General features: G+C 33.9%; 3 protein-coding genes across 3 annotated transcripts; 2 read left to right on the top strand and 1 right to left on the bottom strand.

Moving 5' to 3' along the window:
• Positions 1–491: 491 nt before the first annotated feature.
• On the top strand, positions 492–6,593 carry LOC122592425 (proteasome subunit alpha type-5). The gene is made up of 9 exons (XM_043764643.1): positions 492–628; positions 732–813; positions 1,210–1,290; positions 1,799–1,912; positions 1,991–2,092; positions 2,487–2,545; positions 4,755–4,857; positions 4,951–5,016; positions 6,322–6,593. The coding sequence occupies exons 1-9, from the start codon at positions 615–617 to the stop codon at positions 6,412–6,414; spliced, it is 714 nt and encodes a 237-aa protein (XP_043620578.1). The 5' UTR covers positions 492–614; the 3' UTR covers positions 6,415–6,593.
• Positions 6,594–10,964: 4,371 nt separating this feature from the next.
• LOC122594133 (plant intracellular Ras-group-related LRR protein 6-like) lies at positions 10,965–14,121 on the top strand. The gene is made up of 3 exons (XM_043766606.1): positions 10,965–11,249; positions 11,573–11,742; positions 13,130–14,121. The coding sequence occupies exons 1-3, from the start codon at positions 10,986–10,988 to the stop codon at positions 13,815–13,817; spliced, it is 1,122 nt and encodes a 373-aa protein (XP_043622541.1). The 5' UTR covers positions 10,965–10,985; the 3' UTR covers positions 13,818–14,121.
• A 4,835-nt stretch (positions 14,122–18,956) lies between these two features.
• Positions 18,957–19,591, bottom strand: LOC122591404. The gene is made up of 2 exons (XM_043763676.1): positions 19,028–19,591; positions 18,957–18,965 (listed from the first exon to the last, which is right to left on the bottom strand). Exons 1-2 carry the CDS (start codon positions 19,589–19,591, stop codon positions 18,957–18,959), a joined length of 573 nt encoding a protein of 190 aa, XP_043619611.1.
• Positions 19,592–24,339: the final 4,748 nt, after the last annotated feature.

Raw genomic sequence — 24,339 nt, forward strand, 5'->3', positions numbered from 1 at the left:
AAAAAGTAGCTCGACTTATGTTACTAATGCAAAAATCATGAACTCTCTCAAGTCTCAAACGAGCATAATCTTGCATTAGAGTTCCGAAAACATAAGGATCGAATCACATTCACATGACAAAAAGATTTGGAATGAGTTGCAAACCTACTATGACCAAATCCATGGTCATAAACCGTCGAATGTGACTTCAATTATTGGTACAAGCCAATCTTAAATTTATTTTATTTTCCGTTAGTATTCATCCGTTAATTCATTATTGATATTGAGATATAAAAATCTTTCAAACATATCTCAAGTTTTTTGTTAACTTGGAATTTTTGAATGTCTTGAAAAGAAATGAACCATAAGCCCAACAATAATATAGCTAAAAAGGCCTATTTACGAAGGCTAATCCAACTTTCTTTTTGGGCCGGGTTTTGATACAGAACCCGAACCGATCCACCAACACAAAGCCAAATATACTGCTTTAACTTAACTTCCTTCCCAAGAATAAATACAAAAATTTCGATTTATAAATAAACAAAACCCCCAAATTTTTATTTCTTTGTTTCTGGATTTATTTCTTTCTGAACTAATTTAATTGTAGACCGATCTTTCTCTATTCAATCTTCAACATGTTTCTAACAAGGTATTGTTTTTATTCAATCCTTTTTTTTAGTTGAAACTCGTCTTTATATATATATATTATTTGGTCTATAATTATAATAATTATTTATTTATGATGAATGCAGGACAGAGTATGATAGAGGTGTTAACACTTTCTCTCCAGAAGGCAGATTATTTCAGGTTGAATATGCCATTGAAGCCATCAAGGTATTAGTCTTACCTTTTTTTTTTTTTTTTTTTTTTGCTACTTTTGTTTATTTATTTTTTAATTAATTTAATTTCTGTTAAGTATGTTGGTTTGCTTAATTTTAGCTGACAAATGACAAAACACATAAAGGAACAAAAAAATAAATAAATATGTAAATGAACAACTTATTGAATGTAAACATATGAGTGAATGAATTAGACAGATACATATGCAGCGTTCGTACAAATGAAATAAACGAACAGGAAATCTTGTTTATGTTTTTTTGTTACTGAACTTAAATGAATTTTCTGCCAAATGGTTTATGAACCACTCGCCTAATATTCTGCGTGTTTGTGGCCCTAATGGTTGTTGTTTCTGCGTTTCTTACGTATATTTGATTCATATCGTGATTACAGTTAGGTTCCACTGCCATCGGTTTGAAGACCAAGGAAGGGGTTGTTCTTGCCGTTGAAAAGCGTATCACCTCACCACTCTTGGTAATTCCAGTGTTATATATATATATATATATTCTTCAGTATATATATATATTCTTCAGTATATATATATATTCTTCAGTATATTTTTTAGTATGTTTTGAGATTTTTCATGTTTTGAGTATTGTGTGGGGTTGTGGAAGTAGACAGTGATGCTGTTGTTTTCCGTGGATAGAAGAGGTTTATGGAGTGCGAGAGGAGTGTTAGAGGGATAGGTTTGTAACTATACAAAAACATGGAGTGTTTTCTCTCTCAGTCGATTTGTATTTGGATGGAAAAGTCTCAAACTAAAAAGCCCTAAACTTCCTTTTCCCTTTCTTCCCAAAAAACTCAAGAATGCGGTTTTTTTGTTTTCTTTCCTCTCCTTCCCTCTCTGTACAAAAAGTAACTTGCGCATACTCAAGCGATACCTAATGGTGGCCACACTAACTCGGAAATCGAGATTATGACGCTAAATAGTTTTATACTTTTGTATCATAAACTTCTAATCACATGTTAAATGCTGTTTCAGGAGCCTAGTAGTGTTGAAAAAATTATGGAAATTGACGAGCATATTGGCTGTGCCATGAGTGGATTAATTGCAGATGCCCGAACACTTGTTGAGCATGCGCGAGTTGAAACACAGGTGACTTTATTATCAATGAATGTTTAATTTACTATGAATGAGTATCACATTGATATTAATGTTTTGTTTGTAATCTAGAATCATAGGTTTTCCTACGGTGAACCAATGACGGTAGAGTCCACTACCCAAGCCCTTTGTGATTTGGCACTGCGATTTGGTGAAGGAGATGAAGAATCTATGGTTAGTAAACTTTATCTCTATGCTTACTTTCCCTGCGAACCATCTTTGCTGTTGCTTTTACTGCGAGTGCATGTTCTATTTATTTTCCTTTTAACATAATTAGTATGATTGAGTATTTGAATGTCGATAATCTTCTCTGGTAGCATCTCTCTGTATGTATATTTATTTGGTTGAACTGCTTTGGTACAAAAATAGGACATAGGTGTTTTCTTAATAGAGGACTACTGTAGAGGTATATTTCTGTTCTGGTAGGCGTAATTGTGTTGATTGACCACCCGATGGCATCTGTAGCTGTGTTAAGTTGTGGATTCAGGGTTTCTGTTATTAGGGATAGCTTCACCTTATGTTTGTGAGACTCTTCAACAAATATCTTAAATTTTCCTTGTTTTTGCAGTCTCGACCTTTTGGGGTATCTCTTCTTATTGCTGGCCATGATGAAAATGGTCCCAGCCTGTAAGTACCGACATACTTTCTGACTTGTTTCTTCATTATCAATTAGATTGTTGTTAATTTGTTTTTGTATATATATTACTTGCATATAAACTAATATTACATGTTACTAATAACTAAAACAAAGAACTGCAAAAGAAATTTTCTAAAGTTTATGCCTTATATGCTCATTGCGTCTATCAGTGCTTTATAGTACTTGCGTAAGGCACATCAGTAATATCGGAATCTGTATGTTCACTTTTTTTTATCAATTTGAGTAGCTCTTTCATTTACTTAATGCTAAACTATATGGTCATTTTTAGTAGTCATGTGAAATATGGGTGGCCTTTTAACCTTGACCCAACTAAAAACCCGAACAAGCTTTTACAGATCTTGTTATCGGTTTGCCGGTGGACCCGAATAATAACCTGAACCCATATGCTTTAGATTGGGTCGGTATCTAGATTGTTCAATTTCAATTCGAGGGCCGGAATAACCCAAAATTTTTTGTTTGTTTAAACTTCATGAGGTCACGTGGTATCTTTTCATATATGAAGGAAAAACTCTCCCTCTTAGAATTTGTAACAAAGGAAAACTTATGTTTTTTGTTATAAAGTTGTTCTCAAAAAGCTTTTGGAATCATTAGTGTTCACTTTGAGAGATGCAAACCACTTCCTTTTTTTTGAAATATATTGGAACAAGATTAATTGGAATAACAATTGCAACAGCTTCCATTTTTTAAGTTTCTTCTCTCTTTTTAGTGTGCTTAAGACTACGAGTCCTCCCTGTCCCTCCCATTTCCTAAAGTTTTGTTTTGTCTTGATCTCAACACATTTTTGTGACTTCTTTATTTTGGTATCATGTTTGAAATCAGGTTTGGTTTTAGAGTAGGAATGGGAATGAGTTTTGAAACCCACCACCTTTGGTGGGTTTAGTATGTGCTTATATTGATGGCATAGTTGTCAAAAGCGAAGGCGAATTCAAAGCGCAAAGACCCCAAATGGGGCGAAGCCGAGAGGCGCAAAAATAGCGCGGGACTGGAAAAAAAAGCGCACTAAGTAAAAGACAAACCAAATGCCATTTAAATTAACAATACCATTTAATATAACCCATTAATGCTTTCAACCAAAAAGTTCAACACAAATTGTTCATAAATTGAAAACAAAAAACTTCAAACCATATTGTTCATGTTAAAACCTGTTTTGATATGAAAACCTGTTTTTGTTTTGATAGAAACCTGTTTTGATATAGAAACGAGTTTTGATATATAAACTTGTTTTTATATTTTCTATTGACCTGAAAAGAATATAAGCCAGTTTTCACAACCCCATAATCAAATCTATATCCTTAAAACAGGTTTCTATATACTTTAAAACTGGTTTCCTTTCTTTTGTAGGGTTTTATATCCTTAAAACCGGTTTCCTTTCTCATTGTTGCGCCTTTCACATTATGGGCCTTGGGCCTAGCCTATGTGGGCCTCGCCCTCCCCTAGGCGTACGCCTTTGACAACACTGATTAATGGGCTAGATATCCAATTGTAATCCCAAAGCACTGAACCTAACAATTTCATTAAGAATGAAAGTGATTCTTTCATTCTTTTTCCCACAAACCAAACACAACTTAATAGATAACCATTTTATTGCCATGTACTCGTACATATTTATTAGTTGAAATATACATACATAATGCCTTTGGAACAAAATTTAGCAGCCTAATTCGGTTTATATGGGTATTACCCACACCCAATTCATACCCGAGCAACCCTAACCCAATTTGGTTTGATGTTTGGTAGAGTTTTAGTGAAGTTAAAACCCGAATAACCCAAACCTTAGCATGTAGCCCACCCACCCGCTCACATACTAACTTACGCCATATAGACACTACACTCTCACTCAAACAAAGAAATTTCAACTCATAATCAACTCATTCTTTGCAAAAAAGCAGATCTGAAATACAAAATCCTTATATCTGTACTCCAATCACAATTCAATTGTAATTTTAAGGCAATTTAATCTATTATATCATATCATCTATATACACAAATGTACTACTTCAATTAAGTATATATATTACACACTCACACATATAGTATTTCAGATCGATATAAGCCAGCTATTGTGAATCTATACATAGGGATTGTTGTTTATATAGGTTGTTATAAGTTTACATTATCTTAGATCTGTAGGAACCCTAGGGTTTGTCAGGATAAATAATAAGTCTGTTACATGTACAGATACTATACGGATCCATCAGGCACATTCTGGCAGTGCAATGGAAAAGCTATAGGTTCAGGCTCGGAAGGTGCTGACAGCTCTCTGCAGGAGCAATATAATAAGGTCTCATAGAGCTCATTTACTTTTATCGTTTTCAATTTCATTGACCCACATGTTAGATTACTTGATTTGCTCGTATCATATGGATTTTTGCAGGACTTGACACTAAAAGAAGCTGAAACAATCGCTCTTTCTATCTTGAAACAAGTCATGGAAGAAAAGGTCAGTTTTTCTATTTTCCAAAGGTTGTGAGCTCTAAAGCCTGTCAACCATGGTTTTCAAAAGTGCGGCTAGGCTTGCATGCCCACCAGCTCAAACCGTGGGCCTTTTTTTATGTAGATACAAGACACTGTTAAGAAACCCATGTAAACTCATCATTCTAACTTATAAAAAAAAGTTGCAATGCGGTAGAAGGAAATATAGGCAATACGATTACAACCTGCGCCACTTCCAAATAAAGTCGCAATGCGGTAAAAAGAAATATAGGCAATACAACCACCTGAACCAACCTTTGGTTCTTTTGGACTATATTAGTCTTTTTATGATCTTCTTTATAGAGATATCAATCTTAAGTTCTGGTGTCTTATCTTTCAAGTATTATGACATCAATTACTAAGAGGAGTAAAAGGGAATATCATAATATACTTGATAATGACTTGGAGTTTATTAATCTTGATTGATGAGCTAATATAATTTTTTTATCTACGTAGTTCATACTTAGCTTATACCAGATGCCATGATATGGAATTATACTGTGTGTGATGTCTAATATAGAGTAAAGAGTTTAAGTATGTTTAATATTACATTATTACAAGGATTGGAATGGACTAAGTTTGATACTTTATGTTCTGTAATACCTTTCTAAGTTATGATTATATAGTCTTAACACTTGCATCGATAAAATATGATGTGCCTCGCATTTATGAGGCCCTTACCTAGTTCTTTGTCTTGGGCATAGGCCCGGGGGACCCCTTGCATCTTAGTGCACATGGAGCCTGTAATAACGTTGCTATCAAGTGTCATGGTCATCTTTTTTAGTTCTTTTCTATATATTTATTTTGCATGGTATCCATCACCTTTTGGCCCAACAAGTCCATGGAGTTCATACAAATGGTTGTTTGTTATGAAATTATTTATCAAGTCCTTTTTTAATCAATGGAGATGCGCACCTAGAAAGCGCGGAATAGACCTATTTGTTGGCTAGTTTTAGGGCAGAGACAGGGACCATGAAAGCATGGGATTTAATTAAACCTTCTCTCTTTTTTTTGACATATCTAAGCTAGAGAGTATTTTTTTTAGAATGCATTTCTTACTTAACGCACCGGGAGAGAACAAAGAACTGTAATACCTATGCTTAGAATAATCCGATAGTTAGGAGCAATCATGCTTTATGATTTATTGAACTTTATTCAAGAATTGGTTTGTGTATCTCTTAACAAAAATGACTCTTGTTATAATTGCTTCATACGCAAATTGATTGTGGTTTGTAAGCTAGTACATCTTACAATACACTTATTTTGAGTTCAGGTTACTCCCAATAATGTGGATATTGCGAAGGTTGCTCCTACTTATCACTTGTATACCCCGGAGGAGGTTGAAGCTGTTATCGGTCGACTATGAAATGGGGATCCTATTGACAAATTGTAGACGGTTTCCATTTGGTTTGGTTTTCAGCATGTATCTTGTACTAAGTTCCTAAGATTCTATTTTGTTTCCTTTCTGAGTACCGCATTTGAACACTTTTTTATGTCGGACCAAATCATGGAATTAAAGATTCAGACCTAGAACTTGTTGGAAAATGTTTTTACAAAATTAAGTTTTTTCTTCTTGACATGTGCAATCATCCTTATACGGATTTCTTTTGGTACAAAAATAATCTATTATGATGCATGCATATATCCTTCCATTTTACTATGTGCTCCTACTTTGTCTGGCATTGAAGGATTTGCAGTTCACTGTCATAGAAATAGAATGCACTACTTTAGATATTGGATGTTTTTTTGGGGGTTTCTGAATACTAGTTTTTGTTTGACATCTTCAATTAATTTTTCAGCTGGACAACAGTATGGGATAACAATTAGGGATTATGATTATTTAGCTTGAAATCGTCATTATTTTATATACTTCGATTAATATTCTGTTTCTCATACTTACTGCTGTAAAACAGTATGATATTTTTATAAATCTAGTATGATACTGCATTAACTATCTGTGAACACAAAACTTTGTAAGTGATATTTCTGTGTTTAGGCCTTTCAATGAGGTGAACTTTTTGTCTTGGATCAGTTGGATGTATGTTGGCTAAGAAGTGCTCTTGTGACTTTTTGTTAACCCTTTGGCCACCACCAAAACATTTACGTAGCAGGCTAGCAAGGTCTAAACTTGAGTTCTCTTATAAAGGCAGCATCTAAACGCCAAAACACTAGACCACTTTAGTGATGGTTGTAACAAAAGACCATAGTTCTACAAATTTCAAGCAATCAAACTACGAGCTAATTGTACAAGTGTGTAATACAATATGTTATAATTAGCGAGCAAGTACTAAAAAAAAAAAATAATTATGCAAGATGAAACAAATAGCCACATGAAATATAGGGGGGTGGGAACCTCATTGCCATAGACCCAATGACTAACCGTGAAAATGAGAGGATGACATAAAGTGTAGTTATTCTCAAAAAGGAAATTTAAGACTTTGAAAATGAAAGATGAGAGGAGGTGGTCTAGTCTCTGGTGTTATATATGCATAAGAACGTCCTTTTTTTTTAATAACAATTGGAGCACATTTAAGGTACTAATATAAGCTAACATGCTAAGATAGATCTGTATATGTTTCATCAATATGACTATATATCTATTTCTTAGTTTTGTTCCATAATTAGGCATCTTTATCCGTACATCCCTAAACTTAAATTTCTTTGTAAAAAAAAGTGGCCTTACTGATTGTAAAAATACTAGATTAGTGCCCGCGCAATGCAGTTGCGGTAACGGCGACGATGATGGTGTGGTTATCAACGTAAAAGTAATTTCATTGCGGCCGGAGATGTGAAGAATTGTTGCGTGGGATATGAAAAGGGGAAGAGGGGGACGAATTTTGAATTAGGGTTTTTGTTATGTGTTTCAGCATGAGGGAGAGATAGATGTTGAATTTGTTTAAGGGCATTTTAGTCACAGTCCATAAAATAGATATAAAGATGTATTAAAATGAAGGGTGAATGTGTCATTTCAAGTTCTTAAAATTAAGGAGGGAGATGAGAGTTTTTGTTTTATAAAGTAGTATAGATATACTAACTTTTAAGGGTTGTTTGGGTAATAGGCAGTGTTGTAAATCTCGGCCGAGATATCGGATCGGATATCGGAATCGGCCACTCCAGGAGACGGGATGGCTAGGATCGGTCAAATATTGGGTCAACGTTGGTCAACGTTGGAAAACTCGTTGGATCGGGTCAAATATCGGAATATCGGTCAAATATCGGGTCAAAGTCAAAAAAAGTTTTTTTTTTCTTTTTTTTTTAAAAAAAAAAAATCTATATTCTCATGATATATCATAAATTTATATTTATTCTATTTATATTTTTAAAAAAGTTATACAAAAGTTTAAGATCTATGAGTTTTTAATATATACTTAAACTTTTATTAAATATATTTCCATAAATTATTATTATTATTCACTATTCACCCGATCTGATATCTCCCCGATTTTTTAAAATCTCCCGTCTCCTCACCTCGCCGATCCGATCCTGATCCCGATCCCCGAGTTCTACAACCTTGGTAATAGGTTTTAAGATTGAGAAATGAAAATGGGTTTCATTAACTTTGTTTGATTGGTGTGTATTATTTCGAAACGTTGGACATCATACACATAGAATTCCAAAGCCATGGATGGGGATGGCCAGATGGGTTTTGTTTTCATCCTCATATTTCTATGTATTTTCCTCCTCTTTACTCACATTCTCCCTCTCTATTTTAAAAACAAATAACACAGAAAACTAAAATATCTTTGACTTATTAAAACTCCATTTATCTCCTTGAATGATGTCCTAAAAAAAATAATGAAACAATTTACAAATTATAAACCTCATCTTAAATAATACACTACCATTTCTACAACAATTATCTTTACAACAAAAACCTATATTACTTGTCGCTGCCGTTACCGTCGTCACTACCACTAGTCGTTGTCGCAATGCGTCAACGGTAGCGGAGACGACAGTGCGATGGTGGGGTCAACCGATAATGGTGATGGTGGCGGGTGGTTTAAGTAATTGATTAAAGGACACTTGATCTAAATATGGTAGTACAAATATTTTAAAAGATAAGAGACTAGTGGTGTAAATTAACTTATTAAAAGTAAAATAATTATTTCATATCTAACTTTTACCAAAGAAGGGGTTCATTTAGGATAATTTAATCGATTAACTTTTGCTAACTAATTCCAAAAGTAGGTTGAGGGGTGTAGGGGTGGGAGGCAGGCCCGCCCCGTCGATTTTAGATGCCCTGCCCAATAATATATATTGGGCCCTCTAAACATAAAAAAATCCATCATATAATAAAAAGATAATATGTTGTGATAAACGTTTTTTGCAATTAGATTATACTTGGAGAAATAAACTTATGTGATTAAGCATGTTCAAATATTATTTACTAAAAAATAAATAAAATCAATCATATAATATAAAAACTTTATATATCTTACGAGTATTAAAACTTATGTATAGACATATTAAAGCAATCTTAACAAAGTTCTTAAATTTATATAGTAAAATGTAGTGATATTTATGCTTTGTATAAGACCTATTTACCTAATTTTAAATATAAGTATTTTGTATATACATTATAATAAAGTAAATGAATTAATTAATCTATATATAAAATAAAAAAAATTTAGTCACTTCAAAAGTGGTAGCAGTGTAACGAAACGTGTAGCACATTCTTTATCATTGTAATCTGAGCCAATATATATGGAGGGTTAAACAAAAATTGGTGCCCACAAAAAATTAATTAAAAAATGGTACCCTGCTGTAGTACTGCGCAGCTTGCGCTGGCTCATCACCGGGCCTGGTGGGAGGAAATAGAATTACAACATGATCATGGTGGCGTGGCTAGATATGGGGGTTTATATTAATATATGTATTTTAGGTGATACTATAGAAAAAAAAAAGATAATGTAAGTATTTTAATGATAGAGAGATAGATAATGTAATATGTAAGAAAGATATTTTGAACATTTAAAATATTAATTTTAAGATATATCAAAAAAAAAAAAAAAAAAAAAAAAAAAAAAAAAAAAAAAAAAAAAAAACTCCCAAATGTTGAATAATGTAAACATTGAAAAGGCTAAAATACCCATTCTTGAATACGTTCATCTAAATTGTTGTCTTAATCGATGTGATTGATAAGTAGTTAATGATAGAAAGGTTCAAAGAATATAAGTTTGTAGGAAAGTTGAAAATATTATTATGTGTGAAAAGGGTTCAATTACAAAGATGCAATACTAGAAATACAAATTATATATCAATCTTTTTCTTTTTATAATGGTATAATTCTTATAAATCTAACTTTAATTCCTGAAGATACTTATATTAAAAAAACTCATGTCTCTATTTCTAAAAATATTTTGTTCACATCAAAATTTATCAAAATATTTCAATATCAAATTACATCATATACCAATCCGTTATACATATCAGCCTCTTAACATATCAAAATTTGCACCAAACACTTTTTAATTCTAACATGTTGTAACATTTACTAGCCTATTGTGTTATGCTTGTTTTTAGAAGGGTTGGGTATATTAATTTCAATTGACTTTTTAGTAATGTGATTGGAAGTGTAAAAGGGTCAAATAGTAAGTTACGTAAAATACGGCCTATTGTACTTCTCCACCTACTAAATCCTTATCCTCCGTACATCTCTTTCTCCATATCTTTTTCATTTTCTACAACACAAAAGTCAATCATTTCTTTTTCAATATTTCTATTACAACAATTTCTCCATTTCCCTTTCATTTTTCTCCTTCAATTCAAACCCATACAATCAAACACATCAAGCCAAAATTTAATTGTGCACGGAATTTGTTGCACTATATATACACACACACATATGTATACGTATATGTAATGTAATGTTATTATTTCAATATATCATCAATATATATGTCATATATTGGTTAAGATAATACTAAAAAAAAAACAATGATGAATGGTGGGCAAATGATGATGATGAAAGTTGATTCTTCAAAATCAAGAAGAAATCATTTTGGAAACCATCATATAAGGCCTAATTCATCATCACCACCTTCTTCCTCCTCTTCTCCTCCATCTCCAATGTCTCAAAAAACACAAGAAATGCAAGAAGTTATGGATTTAAGTGCTTTGTCTTTAGACACCCTTCCAATATCTTCTAATTTTAATCTAGCCATCGTTCATGTATTGGACATCTCAAACAACAATCTTGAGGTATATATTATTATACTTTTTACAATTTTCTTATAACGTTTTTGGGCGTATGGATTAACTTATATTTTCTTGGTTGTCAATTTTTTGAAAAGCTAATAGACTTTTTTTTTTATGCTCATAGATTAATTGATCAACTTTAGCATGTTTATTAATTACTCATAACTTCATCAAGTCTTGTTGGTAAATTTATAAGCTTAAAAAAAATATGAGATTCAATTCTTGACTTCATGAAAAATTCAATAAACCAGGAAATAACACCAAATACGTACATGCATATATCTTGAAATATCATTTATAAGTTTGTGTAAATAATCTACATGCAGGTGATACCAGAGTCATTAGCCGCGAGACTCCTGAATTTGGTGGTGTTGGATGCACATTCGAATCAACTAAAATCGTTACCAAATTCGATAGGATGTTTGTCAAAGCTTAAGACTCTCAATGTCTCCGGAAATCATCTTGAATTCTTCCCCAAGACCATTGAAAATTGCAGGTTTTTATTTTTCAATTTAACTAATTCATATATTGTTTATCATGATATTAAATTTGTTGTTATTGTTTTATTTTATTTTTGACATAGGTTGTAATTAAAACTTAGTTAATTATACACAAACTATTCTCTTTATTACGAGTATTTGTATTTTAATGGTGAAATTTTTTGTGAACAACATAAAAAGATACATATAGATTTAATTTAATTAACTGCTTATAAATTGCATAACCATGAATTTATTATTTTTTATGCATGAACTTTATAGTAAATAAACTTCTAATAACATTATGAGTTTTCCGTACTTGGTATACATTCTTTAATTAAGTCAAGTCAACTTTTCTGAAGTAAAATACTTATCACCAATTAATTAGCTTAAGAATTTTAAAAGAAGCTCTAGCGATCTAGAATTTTTTTATTATTATTATTTTTTTTTTATCATATATGGGTATAGGTATGTATATATAGAAATCTAATATATCTGTGTATATGTATAATGTAGAATATAACCAAATAGGCAAATATATACATAAGGTGTATCAACATATTTATTTACAAATATTTCATTAAATTTTGCACAATACTTAATTATCATCATCTTATAAGGAAGTACCATAAATTTATCACGGAAAAGGTGGTGGTAGTAAGCTTTAGACTTGTTCATAGAAATTAAAAGATAATGGATTTGAATTAAACATGTATTTTCAAACTATTATAGAAATATCTTTTCTTATTTTCAAATAAATAGAATATTAACTAGCTGTTTTGACCAGTGAAAACAATATTATGACATCCTTATCACTTCTCTTTTCCAATTATTAATTAACAATTATTGTTTATTACAACGATATCACAAGATTTGACTTTCATGTAGAGGTTGTTACATTTTATATTTTTAAAATGCTGAGACGATCTTATATTGCATTACATGTTAACTAACAATAACCAAAGAAAGTAAAATATTCAACTTGATGACATCAAGATATTTAATGTTCATATAAACCTTTGCCTAATTTTAATTTTTACATTCCCCATATTCAATGTGTGCATAAATTTAGTTTTCAAAACTTATGAATTTATGAATGAATTTATTCAGGTTTTTTTTACTTAAAATGTTCACATGTTAACAAATTCATTCACAGAAGGTTATTTTAAAAGTTTTAAAAATATATTTTTCTGTGATATATAACATTTCATATATGAATAAACTATAAAAATATATGATCCAGCACATTAATCAAGAGTGGTTGATCTTGTGGTTCTTAAAATTTTTTTTCTCAAAAATAAAGAAAACTCTATATATACACTCAATTCAATATTTGGTGCAAGTATTTTTTATAAATAAATCTTAAGGTTAATATAATTAATTTTTGTCTTGTAAAATTTACAGAGCACTTGAAGAGCTAAATGCAAATTTCAACCAGCTAACTACACTACCAGAAACCATCGGATTTGAGCTAGTCAACCTCAAAAAACTTTCAGTCAACTCCAACAAACTCATCTTCCTTCCATCATCAACCGGCCACCTCACAAATCTCCGTCACCTCGACGCGCGTCTCAACCGTCTTCGTTCTCTCCCAGACGACCTCGAAAACCTCATCAATCTCGAGGTTTTCAACATAAGCCAAAACTTTCAGTTTCTTGAAACACTTCCATACTCTATTGGCTTACTTATTTCCCTTGTGGAACTAGACATAAGTTACAACAAAATTACCAAATTGCCCGACTCGATGGGGTGCCTAAAAAGGCTAAAGAAACTAAGTGTTGAAGGAAACCCTTTGGTTTGTCCACCACCTGAAGTAGTCGAAAAAGGCGTGCAATCGGTTAAGGAATACTTAAGTGAGAAAATGAATGGAGGGCATAAAAATTCGCCTAAAAAACAGACGTGGATCGGGAAATTGAAGAAATACGGGACGTTTAATTATGGGGCTCGAATGGGTAGTAGTACACCCGGAAGAGAGGGGTACTTGATGTCGAATTATAGGACGATTGATGGGCTTGCTTCTCCAAGGTATATGGGCATGTTTTCGCCTCGTCGCCTTTTCTCATCACCGAAGAAGCAGCATTTTACTAGATGAAAATTGATAGCGTACGTGTGGTGGTTTTGTAAAATAAGTACTGATCAAAAAGACTTTGTTTAATTGTTAGGGACTTAATTAATTAGGCTGTCACCGGACGTACTGTATATGTAAAGAAGTATTTGTGCATCTATGTACCACTATACGTACATGCACATATATATATGTTATGGCGTATGGGGTGTACTTTCTTTTCCTAGTTTTATTTGGAAAAATGTGATGATATGTATAATATATTATACCTATATAAATTTTGATACATGATATGGTATTGGTTTATCAAAATGTTTATGAATTGAATAAAGGATACTCTATGATTTATACATGTTATATATAAAATATAAAATAATTTATATTTTGAGATATATATCATCGAATTCTAAAAAATCAATCTTAAACTTTTTGTAAATGCTTTCACTATGTGCAATTATACAGAAGGTTTATATGGCCAAGTTTGTCGGCCACATGAGTTTATCGAACAGTTTTCATAATATTAATAACGGTAAAAATTAAATTATAAAATTAAATTACACCAGTTCATGGTTACCAATTACTTTTAATTTAAATAAATATATAAAAATAGAATTAGAGAATGGATATTGTATGGTTGTCATGGTCACCCTTAACCACCATATAACTCCACCACTACTCTGAAGTTGATCCATTATTTAAATGTTAATACTAACATGGATAGATATAAATACTAACACGGTACCAATGTAATCCGGCGATGTGATGACGACAACGGATGGTGATGGTGGTGGCGTCATCAAATGGTGTATGTAATTTATGTAAAATATTTGATTTATAAGATATTAGAGATATTTTATAATATATAAACGTGTGATATAATTTAATATTAAGAGTTAATGGTGACTTAATTCATTAAGGGTAGTTGGTCAGTTCGCATGTCTTATTTTTCTAAACTTTTTATATGAGACTATAATTTTTATATAATACGTAGTATAGAAATATAGATATAGATATATAATCTACTTATCTACAAGTTTGAAAAGTTCGATAAGTATTTGAGCTCGACGCGATAAGCACCTTGAGCTTGAATTTCGGACGAGGATAAAAAATTATCAAGCTCGATAATAGATCAACCCGATCGAAAATAAACTCGAGCTCAAGCTGCTGGATAAAAGTTCGACTCAGTTGCAACCCTATTGATCATAGAAACACTCTTAAGGTAACTTGTATACATATTCGTGAATTCGTCTCTTACATCCATTATCATATCATTAAAGGTGAGGCCAATGAACAATGTCACCGCCATGTGGCATTGTTCTATTGGTTCACCTATACCCGCGTTTTTATTTGCATTTTGCTATATCAAATTCCGTTCGAGTTTATTTTTTTGGTTTTCTTTGATTTCTTGCACAATTTTTTTTTCCTTTGGTGCTCTTTTCTATTGGTTCATTTTATACCCCGCATCACTATTTAGATTTCGTCATATCGTATCCCGTTTGGAGTTTTTCTTTCTGTATTTTTATAGTTTTTTTGCTTTTGTGTTATTAATCGTGAGGCTAATGAACAGTGTCACCGTCACGTGACACTGTTCTATTGGTCCACCTACATCTCACGTTTCTACTCAAATTTTGTCATATCGGCAACCGTTCGAGTTTTTTTCTTTTTGGTTTTCTTGGTTTCTTGCACAATTTTTTTGCTTTTATTTGTGTTCTCTTTTATTGGTTCATCTTATACCCTACAACACTATTCAGATTTTGCCATATTGTATTCCGTTTGGAGTTTTTTTCTTTCGATATTTTTCATAGTTTCTTTTGCTTTTGTGTTCTCAACTAATATATTGAAAACTTTTACTCAACATTTGTTTTGTTTTGTTTTATTTTATTTCACAAACTTAAAGTGTTTATTAGACTTTGCAAACTTTTTGATTCGGTTTTTTTAGTTTTTACGCACAAACATTATTTGTTTCTTCAAGTTATTTCTTGGTTTTTCTTCAAGTTATTTCTTGGTTTTTCACACTTTTATCTTTTGAATTATTAGGTTAGTTCAACGCAAGTAAACTAGCATAACAAAACTGTATCAACATGATAATTGGAGTCCCGCACCTTACTAGTTTAAATTAAAGTTGTAAGCATTTATTTTTAAATTTAGCATCTTTAAATGTTTATTCACGTCCGAAGACATAAATGCCTGAAACTATAGGGAATTAAAATTCAATCTCTGGTCTCCAAGGTAACATTTGCTACGTAAAGGCTAAAACTTCTAAATAGGGGCCAGGTGGCCACTTCATCTAAATTTTTTTTTATTTTTTAAAAATGTCTTTTTTCCTTTTTTTTAATCATCAAGCCATTATTGTAATTTGATACGGCCAAAAAAAATTCAAAAACTTCCATTTTTAAGGCAGAAGCATAAATGCTTAATGTCGTAAATATGTTGTACATGACAGAATCGGAAGGTGGTTGGGCGGGTTAAGTAGCGGATAAATTGAAACAAGTGATTTTTTAGAGCATTCAACTTTTTACATAACATATAAACCTTTCACTGTCTTTTGAACTCCATTTTCATTTATATATTAGTTTGGCAGTAACTAATACATTATTTTAGATAAAAATGATTTGGTTATAAACACACTTGAAATCTGTTCATTGGTTTTTTTTTAACATGCGTGAGAGATTTACTTTGAACCAATTTCACGTGGGTAATCTTTGTTATTAATTAATTAACTATGCATGGTTTGAAAAACATCGACTTACGTATCTACTTTGACTTCTTAATCAACTTATACATAAGTTTGAATTGAAATAGAGGCTAATTAAAAAACACAAAATAATTTTCTATACATTCACATAGTCAAAACTAGATTTTAGACTCATATGTGGGGTTTTAATAATTTTGTCTGTTGAGATTATATTTGTAGGTTTCAGTTAATATAAAAAGAATCTGTATCCTAAATTGTAACACCCAACATTTAAAAATAAGGATTTCTAAAAATTTTCACCTAACGGTGTAAAAAAAAAAAAGAAAGGAACAAACATCTAAAAGTCTAAACCAATAAATTCAGTTTGGTTTATTCATTAAATGGTGTTACTTACCATATCAAAGAAACAAGTCTAAATGGAAATCCATCGGTTGCCCAACATAAAACAACCGATCACAAGTCTTAACAATTCTCAAAAACCTTAACATAAATCAAAAGTCTAAAACGAGCAGCCTCTATAGGTAAACTATGGTCATTATCAAGCAATCTACCCATGCCTCGCTCTTTATTCATCATCCATCAAAAACTTGCTAAACCTGAAGGAACAACACATTTCAAGAAACAAGTGTTAGCTAACGAATTAACTAAGTAAGATAACACCTCATTTATAAAACATTTGTCCAATTAAGACATTATATAAAAGTCGAATTACATCATTAAGGCACATATCATCTCACAACATCACATCATTGCATTCAACATCTTTCATATAAGGTAGTTCTTCCTAAATGTGCTTATAAATCTTTAGCATCTTCACATTTCACATCTAAACATCTTGGTGGTGGTGACATAAGTCACCCCCGACTAGATGAATAAACCTTACGGCTGTCCATCAATGTCATTAAGGAATGACAAGCCAATCCAGGAGTAATCCGTATGTACATGACAAGTGGGGCGGGTCAGACCTCCCGAATTACTCTTCACATCTTAGACCATGTTGCAAGGAGTCACCCGAGCAACCACATCTACGCACCCGCCGGGCAAGTACGGGTTAAGCTTAACACTTCACATCTAATTTACGAGCTCGATTTCACATCACATATTGTTTAGGTGTTTACACTACCTAAACAAATATCACATGTACATCTTTACGTTTGGGCCCTTAAACATGCACGTGACATGGCAACTTAAAGAGTCTAGTGAACTAAATGAACAAGCCATTCAATTATGCACCTTTCAAAAGTCATCAACAGGTGTCACATCATTTCCTAACATAACATCACATCACATATCTTTGGGACTGCATTTCAGGCTTCAATGGTCAATTACAAAGCCCATATCACCTCCTGTGTAACCCCGAATACCCATAAGCAAACAAGATATTATTAGGGAAGTTAAAATATGAAAACCATGTTTTTGTTGAACCCTCAGCATGTCAAAGTAGTGTATCTTATCTCGTAGAAACGTACAACAAATGATAACGTAAGTTACCAAGCTTTGCAAGTATTCCTGACTACCTATAATCAACATAGGACCGATTTATGAGTATAACGAGACTAAACTGACCTACAGTCTAAATACGTGTCACATACCCTTTAATTACCATCATTCCAGATAGTAGTCTCTTTTTTTTACTATTACCCCTGGTAAGTTGTCTCTTTTTGTCTACTTCGAGACTATTATCCCAGGTACGTAGCCTCTTTTTGTCTATTCTCAACTTTTGTCCATTTCTAGACTATTACCTCAGGTAGTTAGTCTCTTTTTGTCTATTCTCAACTTTTGTCTATTTCTAGACTATTACCCCAGGTAGTTAGTCTCTTTTTGTCATTTTTTCCAAAAACAAGTTTTACACCAAAAAGAAGACTTTTTTAAGACCTAATTGATAATTTGGCACCATCAATTGCTCCATGAATGAGTTGTTAACAAAAATGGATCATTAGGTCACACTAAACAACCATTCCTAATATCGAAACTCGATTAATTAACCACAAATGATTATCAACAACCCCCATCCATTCTCTAAACGCTAAGAATTGAATTAAATCCATAAAATTGAATCATATGATCACAAATCAAAGGGAAATCATCTATATTACCTGCACTTGACGTAAGGGACTCAAGATCTAAACAGCCCTTGATCAAAACGGCACGAAATGATTGAATATTTGCTTGGAGAGGGAGGGTGATCGGCTGGAAGGTTTCTCACGTATGATGGCAGATTTTTTTGTGACAATTAGGGCTGCCTAATTGCCCTTTAATCCCTGGCCATCCCCTCCTAATCTTACACTTAGGACCCCTCAACTTCTAAACTTAACGGTCTTAGCTTAATTCACTTACAGGGAGTCTTAACACCATATCAAGCACTTAATTACATAACTTTATTCTGATTAGTTTTTATTAAACATCACATTAATCATTTCACATTAAACATATAAGCATTTAATCATCTAATCACATATTAGACACATAACCTAACGAACCTAATGTTATCCAACGGAAGGTCAAATAGTCAAACACAAAACGTTTGGGATGTTACAATTACCTCCCCCTTAAGAGGATTCTGTCCCAGAATCTCATCAGAAAGGAACAACTCTGGATACTTCTCCTTCATCACTGATTCGGTTTCCCATGTTAGACTTTCACCATGGTTATGCTTCCATTTGATCAACACAAGGTCAATCATTTTCCGGCGTAGTTTCTTTTGCTTCCTCCCAAGTATGGCTATCGGTTCCTCAATCATTCTTTTCCTCGGATCAATTCTCACATCTTCAATAGGAATAACACTAGATTCCTCTGCTAAACACTTTCTCAAGTAAGAGACATGAAATGTATTATGAATTCCATCTAATTCTGGAGGGAATTCCAGTTGATACGCCACATCTTTGATACGTTTCAGAACCTTTCCAAATCGAATAACTCCTTTCCATGGGGAAACTTTCAGCATCACCATATCACCAACTTCAAACTCATCCGACCTTCTTTTCTTGTCGGCATAAGTTTTCTGTCGTTCTCTAGCTACACGAAGTGCTTCTTTAGCGATGTCAACTTTGTCAGCTGTGATCTCTATAATTTCGGGACCTGTAATTTTCTTTTCGCCGGGCTCCATCTAACAACTTGGAGTCCTACACCTTCTACTATAAAGCATTTCAAAAGGTGGCATTCCAATACTTGCATGATAGCTGTTATTATAAGAAAACTCAATCAACTTTAAATGATCATCCCATGCCCCACCATACTCTAATACACAAGCCCTCAACATATCTTCCAACGTTTGAATCGTTCTTTCACTTTGCCCATCAGTTTGAGGATGATAGGCGGTGCTCAAGTTTACTCTAGTACCTAACCCCCGTTGAAGACTTTTCCAAAAGCTAGATACATACCTCGTGTCTCGATGGGAAGCAATAGACAAAGGAACACCATGCTTTGAAACGATTTCATCTATGTACATCTTCGCCATCTTTGTCAATGGTACATCTTGTCGTGTTGCAAAGAAATGAGCACTCTTCGTCAACCTATCCACAATAACCCACACCATATCATTTCCCTTTGGAGTTCTTGGTAACTTGGTCACAAAATCCATAGTAATATGATCCCATTTCCATTATGGAATCTCCAATTGATGCAACAATCCATTGGGCTTTTTGTGATCAGCTTTTACACGTGCACAAGTCAAGCATCTTTCAACAAAATGTGCAACTTCTCCCTTAATGTCCGGCCACCAATAAATGGGTTTCAAATATGCATACATCTTTGTAACACCAGGGTGAACTGAATATCTTGACCTATGAGCTTCTTCAAGGATCAATTCTCGGTTACCATCGAGCAATGGTACCCAAATTCGACCCTTATATGTCCGGAAACCACGGCTGTTTGTTTCCATGGGAAGGCGTTTCTTCTTTCCAATACCTTCCTTGTCAATGTTATCCTTCATCCAAGCCTTCACTTGAGCTTCCTTGATGCGATCAAGTAACCCCGATTTAGCTTGAACAACCATGCTCATCAATCTACAAGCAAATTTATGCACTTTTCTACTCAATGCATCCGCCACCACATTAGCTTTACCGGGATGATACTTAATTTCACAATCATAATCTTTCAAAAGTTCCATCCATCTCCTTTGTCTTACATTCATTTCCTTTTGTGAGAACACATATTGCAAACTTTTATGATCGGTATACAAGGTACACTTAGTGCCATATAAGTAATGCCTCCATAGCTTCAAAGCAAACACTACAACAACCAATTCTAGATCATGGATCGGGTAGTTCTTTTCATGAGGCTTCAACTAACGTAAAGCATAAGCAATAACTTTGCCCCTTTGAATAAGTACACAACCCAAACCTGAAATAGAAGCATCACTATAAACAACAAGATCATCGGTACCTTCGAGTAAGGCAAGGATTGGAGCTTCACATAACTTGGTCTTTAATGTTTAAAAAGCTTTCTCTTGTGCTTCAGCCCACACAAACTTCACCCCTTTCTTTGTCAATTCGGTCATAGGCTTAGCTATACGAGAGAAATTTTGAATGAACCTTCGGTAGTAGCCTGCTAAACCAAGAAAACTCTTGATTTCCGTAGGTGTCTTTGGTTATTCCCATTTAGAGACAACTTCAATCTTTGTGGGATCAACTTTAATACCTTCAGAAGAGATGACATGCCCGAGAAATTGAACTTCTTGAAGCCAGAATTCAGACTTGGAGAACTTTGATATAACTTCTTCTCCCTAAGAACCTCAAGAACGGCTCTTAAGTCTCCCGGTGTTCTTCTTTAGACTTAGAATAAATCAGAATATCATCAATAAAGACAATCACAAAATGATCTAAGAATGAGAGACATAACCTTCTAGAATCCATAAAAGCGGCAGGAGTATTTGCCAACCCAAATGGCATGACAAGAAACTCATAATGCCCATAACGTGTGCAAAAAGTTGTCTTGGCTACATCTTCCTTTTTGACTTTTAATTGATAATAACCGGACCGTAAATCGATCTTAGAGAAGTAGGAAGCACCATGGAGCTGATCAAAGAGGTCATCAATGCGCGGGAGATGATACTTATTCTTAACCGTTCGCTTGTTCAGCTCACGGTAGTCTATGCACATGCGCATAGAGCCATCTTTCTTTTTGACAAAGAGAGCCGGAGCTCCCCAAGGTGAGGAACTTGGTTGTATGAAACCTTTTTCAAGTAGCTATTGAAGCTGAGACATTAACTCTTTCATTTCAGTAGGAGCTAAACGATAGGGTGCTTTTGCAACTTGAGTAGCACCGGGTACAAGATCAATCTGAAAAGTGACCTCTCGGTCGGGAGGAATACCGGGAAGATTATCCGGAAAGACATCAGAAAATTCAGAAACTACATCAACATTAGCAATGGATGACTTCTCCTTTCGTGTATCGATAACATAAGCAAGGAAGTGATTCTTATAATGCCGAATGTAGTTGAGAGCCTTCATCAAATTAATGATCTTTATGCTCCCTTTCTTCTTATCTCCATAAACAGAAATGACCTTACCATCTGGAGTGGAGAAACGCATGATCTTTTGAGAACATATAATGGTAGAATCATTTTGAGATAACCAGTCCATGCCTATCACTATAACAAAACTAGCAAGAGTAGCAGGTAATAACTGGACCTGGAAGGAATGACCCTCAATCTATATAGAACAATCATCATAACTCACACGGATGTCACTAATAGTACCGTTAGCAATTTCAACCTCTATAGAACAATCAAGGGAGGGGGGGTAGTAACTCTCTCAAGCTTAGGAGCAAACAAGGTAGACACAAAAGACCTATTTGCACCCGAATCAAAAAGAACAGAAGCAGGTTTTGAATTAATAAGAAAGTATCGCTTACTACCTCATCGTTGTCCTTAGCAGCTTCCACTGCCATCTGAAGGGCATGAACTTTTGGCTTTGGGGCAACCACCTTCTTTCCATCATTCTTCATTTGAGGACAATCGGCAATCAAATGACCCGTTTCTTTACACTTATAATAGTGATTCTTGTCTTTACAAACAGTTGTGGCGTGACCTGTGTTATCACACTTATCGCACCTCTTGGTCTGTCGGAACATGGACCATCATGATATGAATTGCATGATGAACACCATGTACTATTCTTCTTCTTATCCTTATCCCCATTCGAGGAAGAACCACTTTTAAACTTCTTATTAGTATTCGAAGACCCATTGAACCTTCTCTTGAATCCGGACTTCTAATCATCAGCTTTATCAACCACTTTTTCAGACTTGAAATCATCATCCAACCTCTTAGACTCCTTAATAGCAGCAGACAATGTAGTATGTTTCCTACAAAGGCCACGATAGCTGGCAGGAAGACCATCACAGTAAGCTTCAATCTGGTCTATCTCTCTAGGTACCATACAACCTACGAACTGGAGCTTTTCCGTAAATGAGCGGGCATACTCACCTATGGCACCAGGCTTAGCGATCAAAGCTCTAAATTCCTTCTCTATCAACCTCAGCTCACGAGTGCCCACATATTCCTCCAAAAACTTTTCCCTGAATGTATCCCAAGGCATAGCAGCTAGTACCTCGGGAGTCAATGAAACAGTAGCAGATCTCCACCAGTTGCGAGCATTCTTCGTTAACACACGAGTAGCACATAACACCTTCATATTATCCGAACAGTAGCATGAAGCAAGAACCACTTCAATATCAGCCAGCCATTCCATGGCACCCACTTCATCAAGTGTACCATCAAACTCTTTGGCACCACGCTTCTTAAAGCTCTCGTATTTAAAGTTATGGATACGAGGAAGAACCATAACACGAAGTTCCACTACATTTTCGACACCATTCACATTAGCAACCACATTCTCAGGAGCAACCAACGACCTTACAACAGATGGCTCAGCACGGTTTGAGCGGTTGGAATAATTTCCATCAGTATGCTCATTCCGATGCAAGCTAGCTTCCCTTTCAGCTCTCATTTAAGCCAACTCTTCTTCATTCCTCAACAAAAGAGCTCGAATAGCCCTCAATTCTTCATGCATTTCAGCTCGGGTAGGAATTTGCTCAATCATCGGATTTGCCCGATCAATTTCTGACCTTGTGAGTTGTGCACCCGGTAGTGGCCCTCGAGGAGGCCTTTGATTAACACCATTTCCAGCCCCATTCTGACCGGCTAGATCATTGCTAGAAGTAGCTCTCTCATGTTGACTGTTAGCATGAGTGTTAACCATGTTGTCTACAATGCAACGGCGACGGTTAGCAAGAGTTAAAGTGAGAATAAAGAGAATAAGGCTATGTAACGTCAAATTTCAGCAATTCACATACACAATCAAGCTGTAACCTACTCTATCACTCACTCCCAACCCGTCCTAAAACGTTTCATTTCAATGGCTAAGCATACCTGCTTAAGCCCTACTTGTCTTCTATCTGTTTTAAGTCCAATTCCTATGGTAATACCTATAGTTCTTGGTTCACTTAAACCATTTCTTTGATACCAACTTATAACACACATCATTTAAAAATAAGGATTTCCAAAAAATTTCACTTAACGGTGTCAAAAAGAGCGGAACAAACATCTAAAAGTCCAAACCAATAAATTCAGTTTGGTTTATTCATTAAATGGTGTTACTTGCCATATCATAGAAACAAGTCTAAATGGAAATCCATCGGTTGCCCAACATAAAACAACTGATCACACGTCTTAACAATTAACAAAAACTTTAACATAAATCAAAAGTCTAAAACGAGCAGCCTTTATGGATAAACTATGGTCATCATCAAGCAATCTACCCATGCCTCGCTCTTTATTCATCATCCATCAAAAACTTGCTAAACCTGAAGGAATAACACATTTCAAGAAACAAGTGTTAGCTAACTAAGATA

The sequence above is a fragment of the Erigeron canadensis genome, chromosome 3 (genome assembly GCF_010389155.1).
Source record: "Erigeron canadensis isolate Cc75 chromosome 3, C_canadensis_v1, whole genome shotgun sequence".
NCBI classification, from domain to species: Eukaryota; Viridiplantae; Streptophyta; class Magnoliopsida; order Asterales; family Asteraceae; genus Erigeron; species Erigeron canadensis.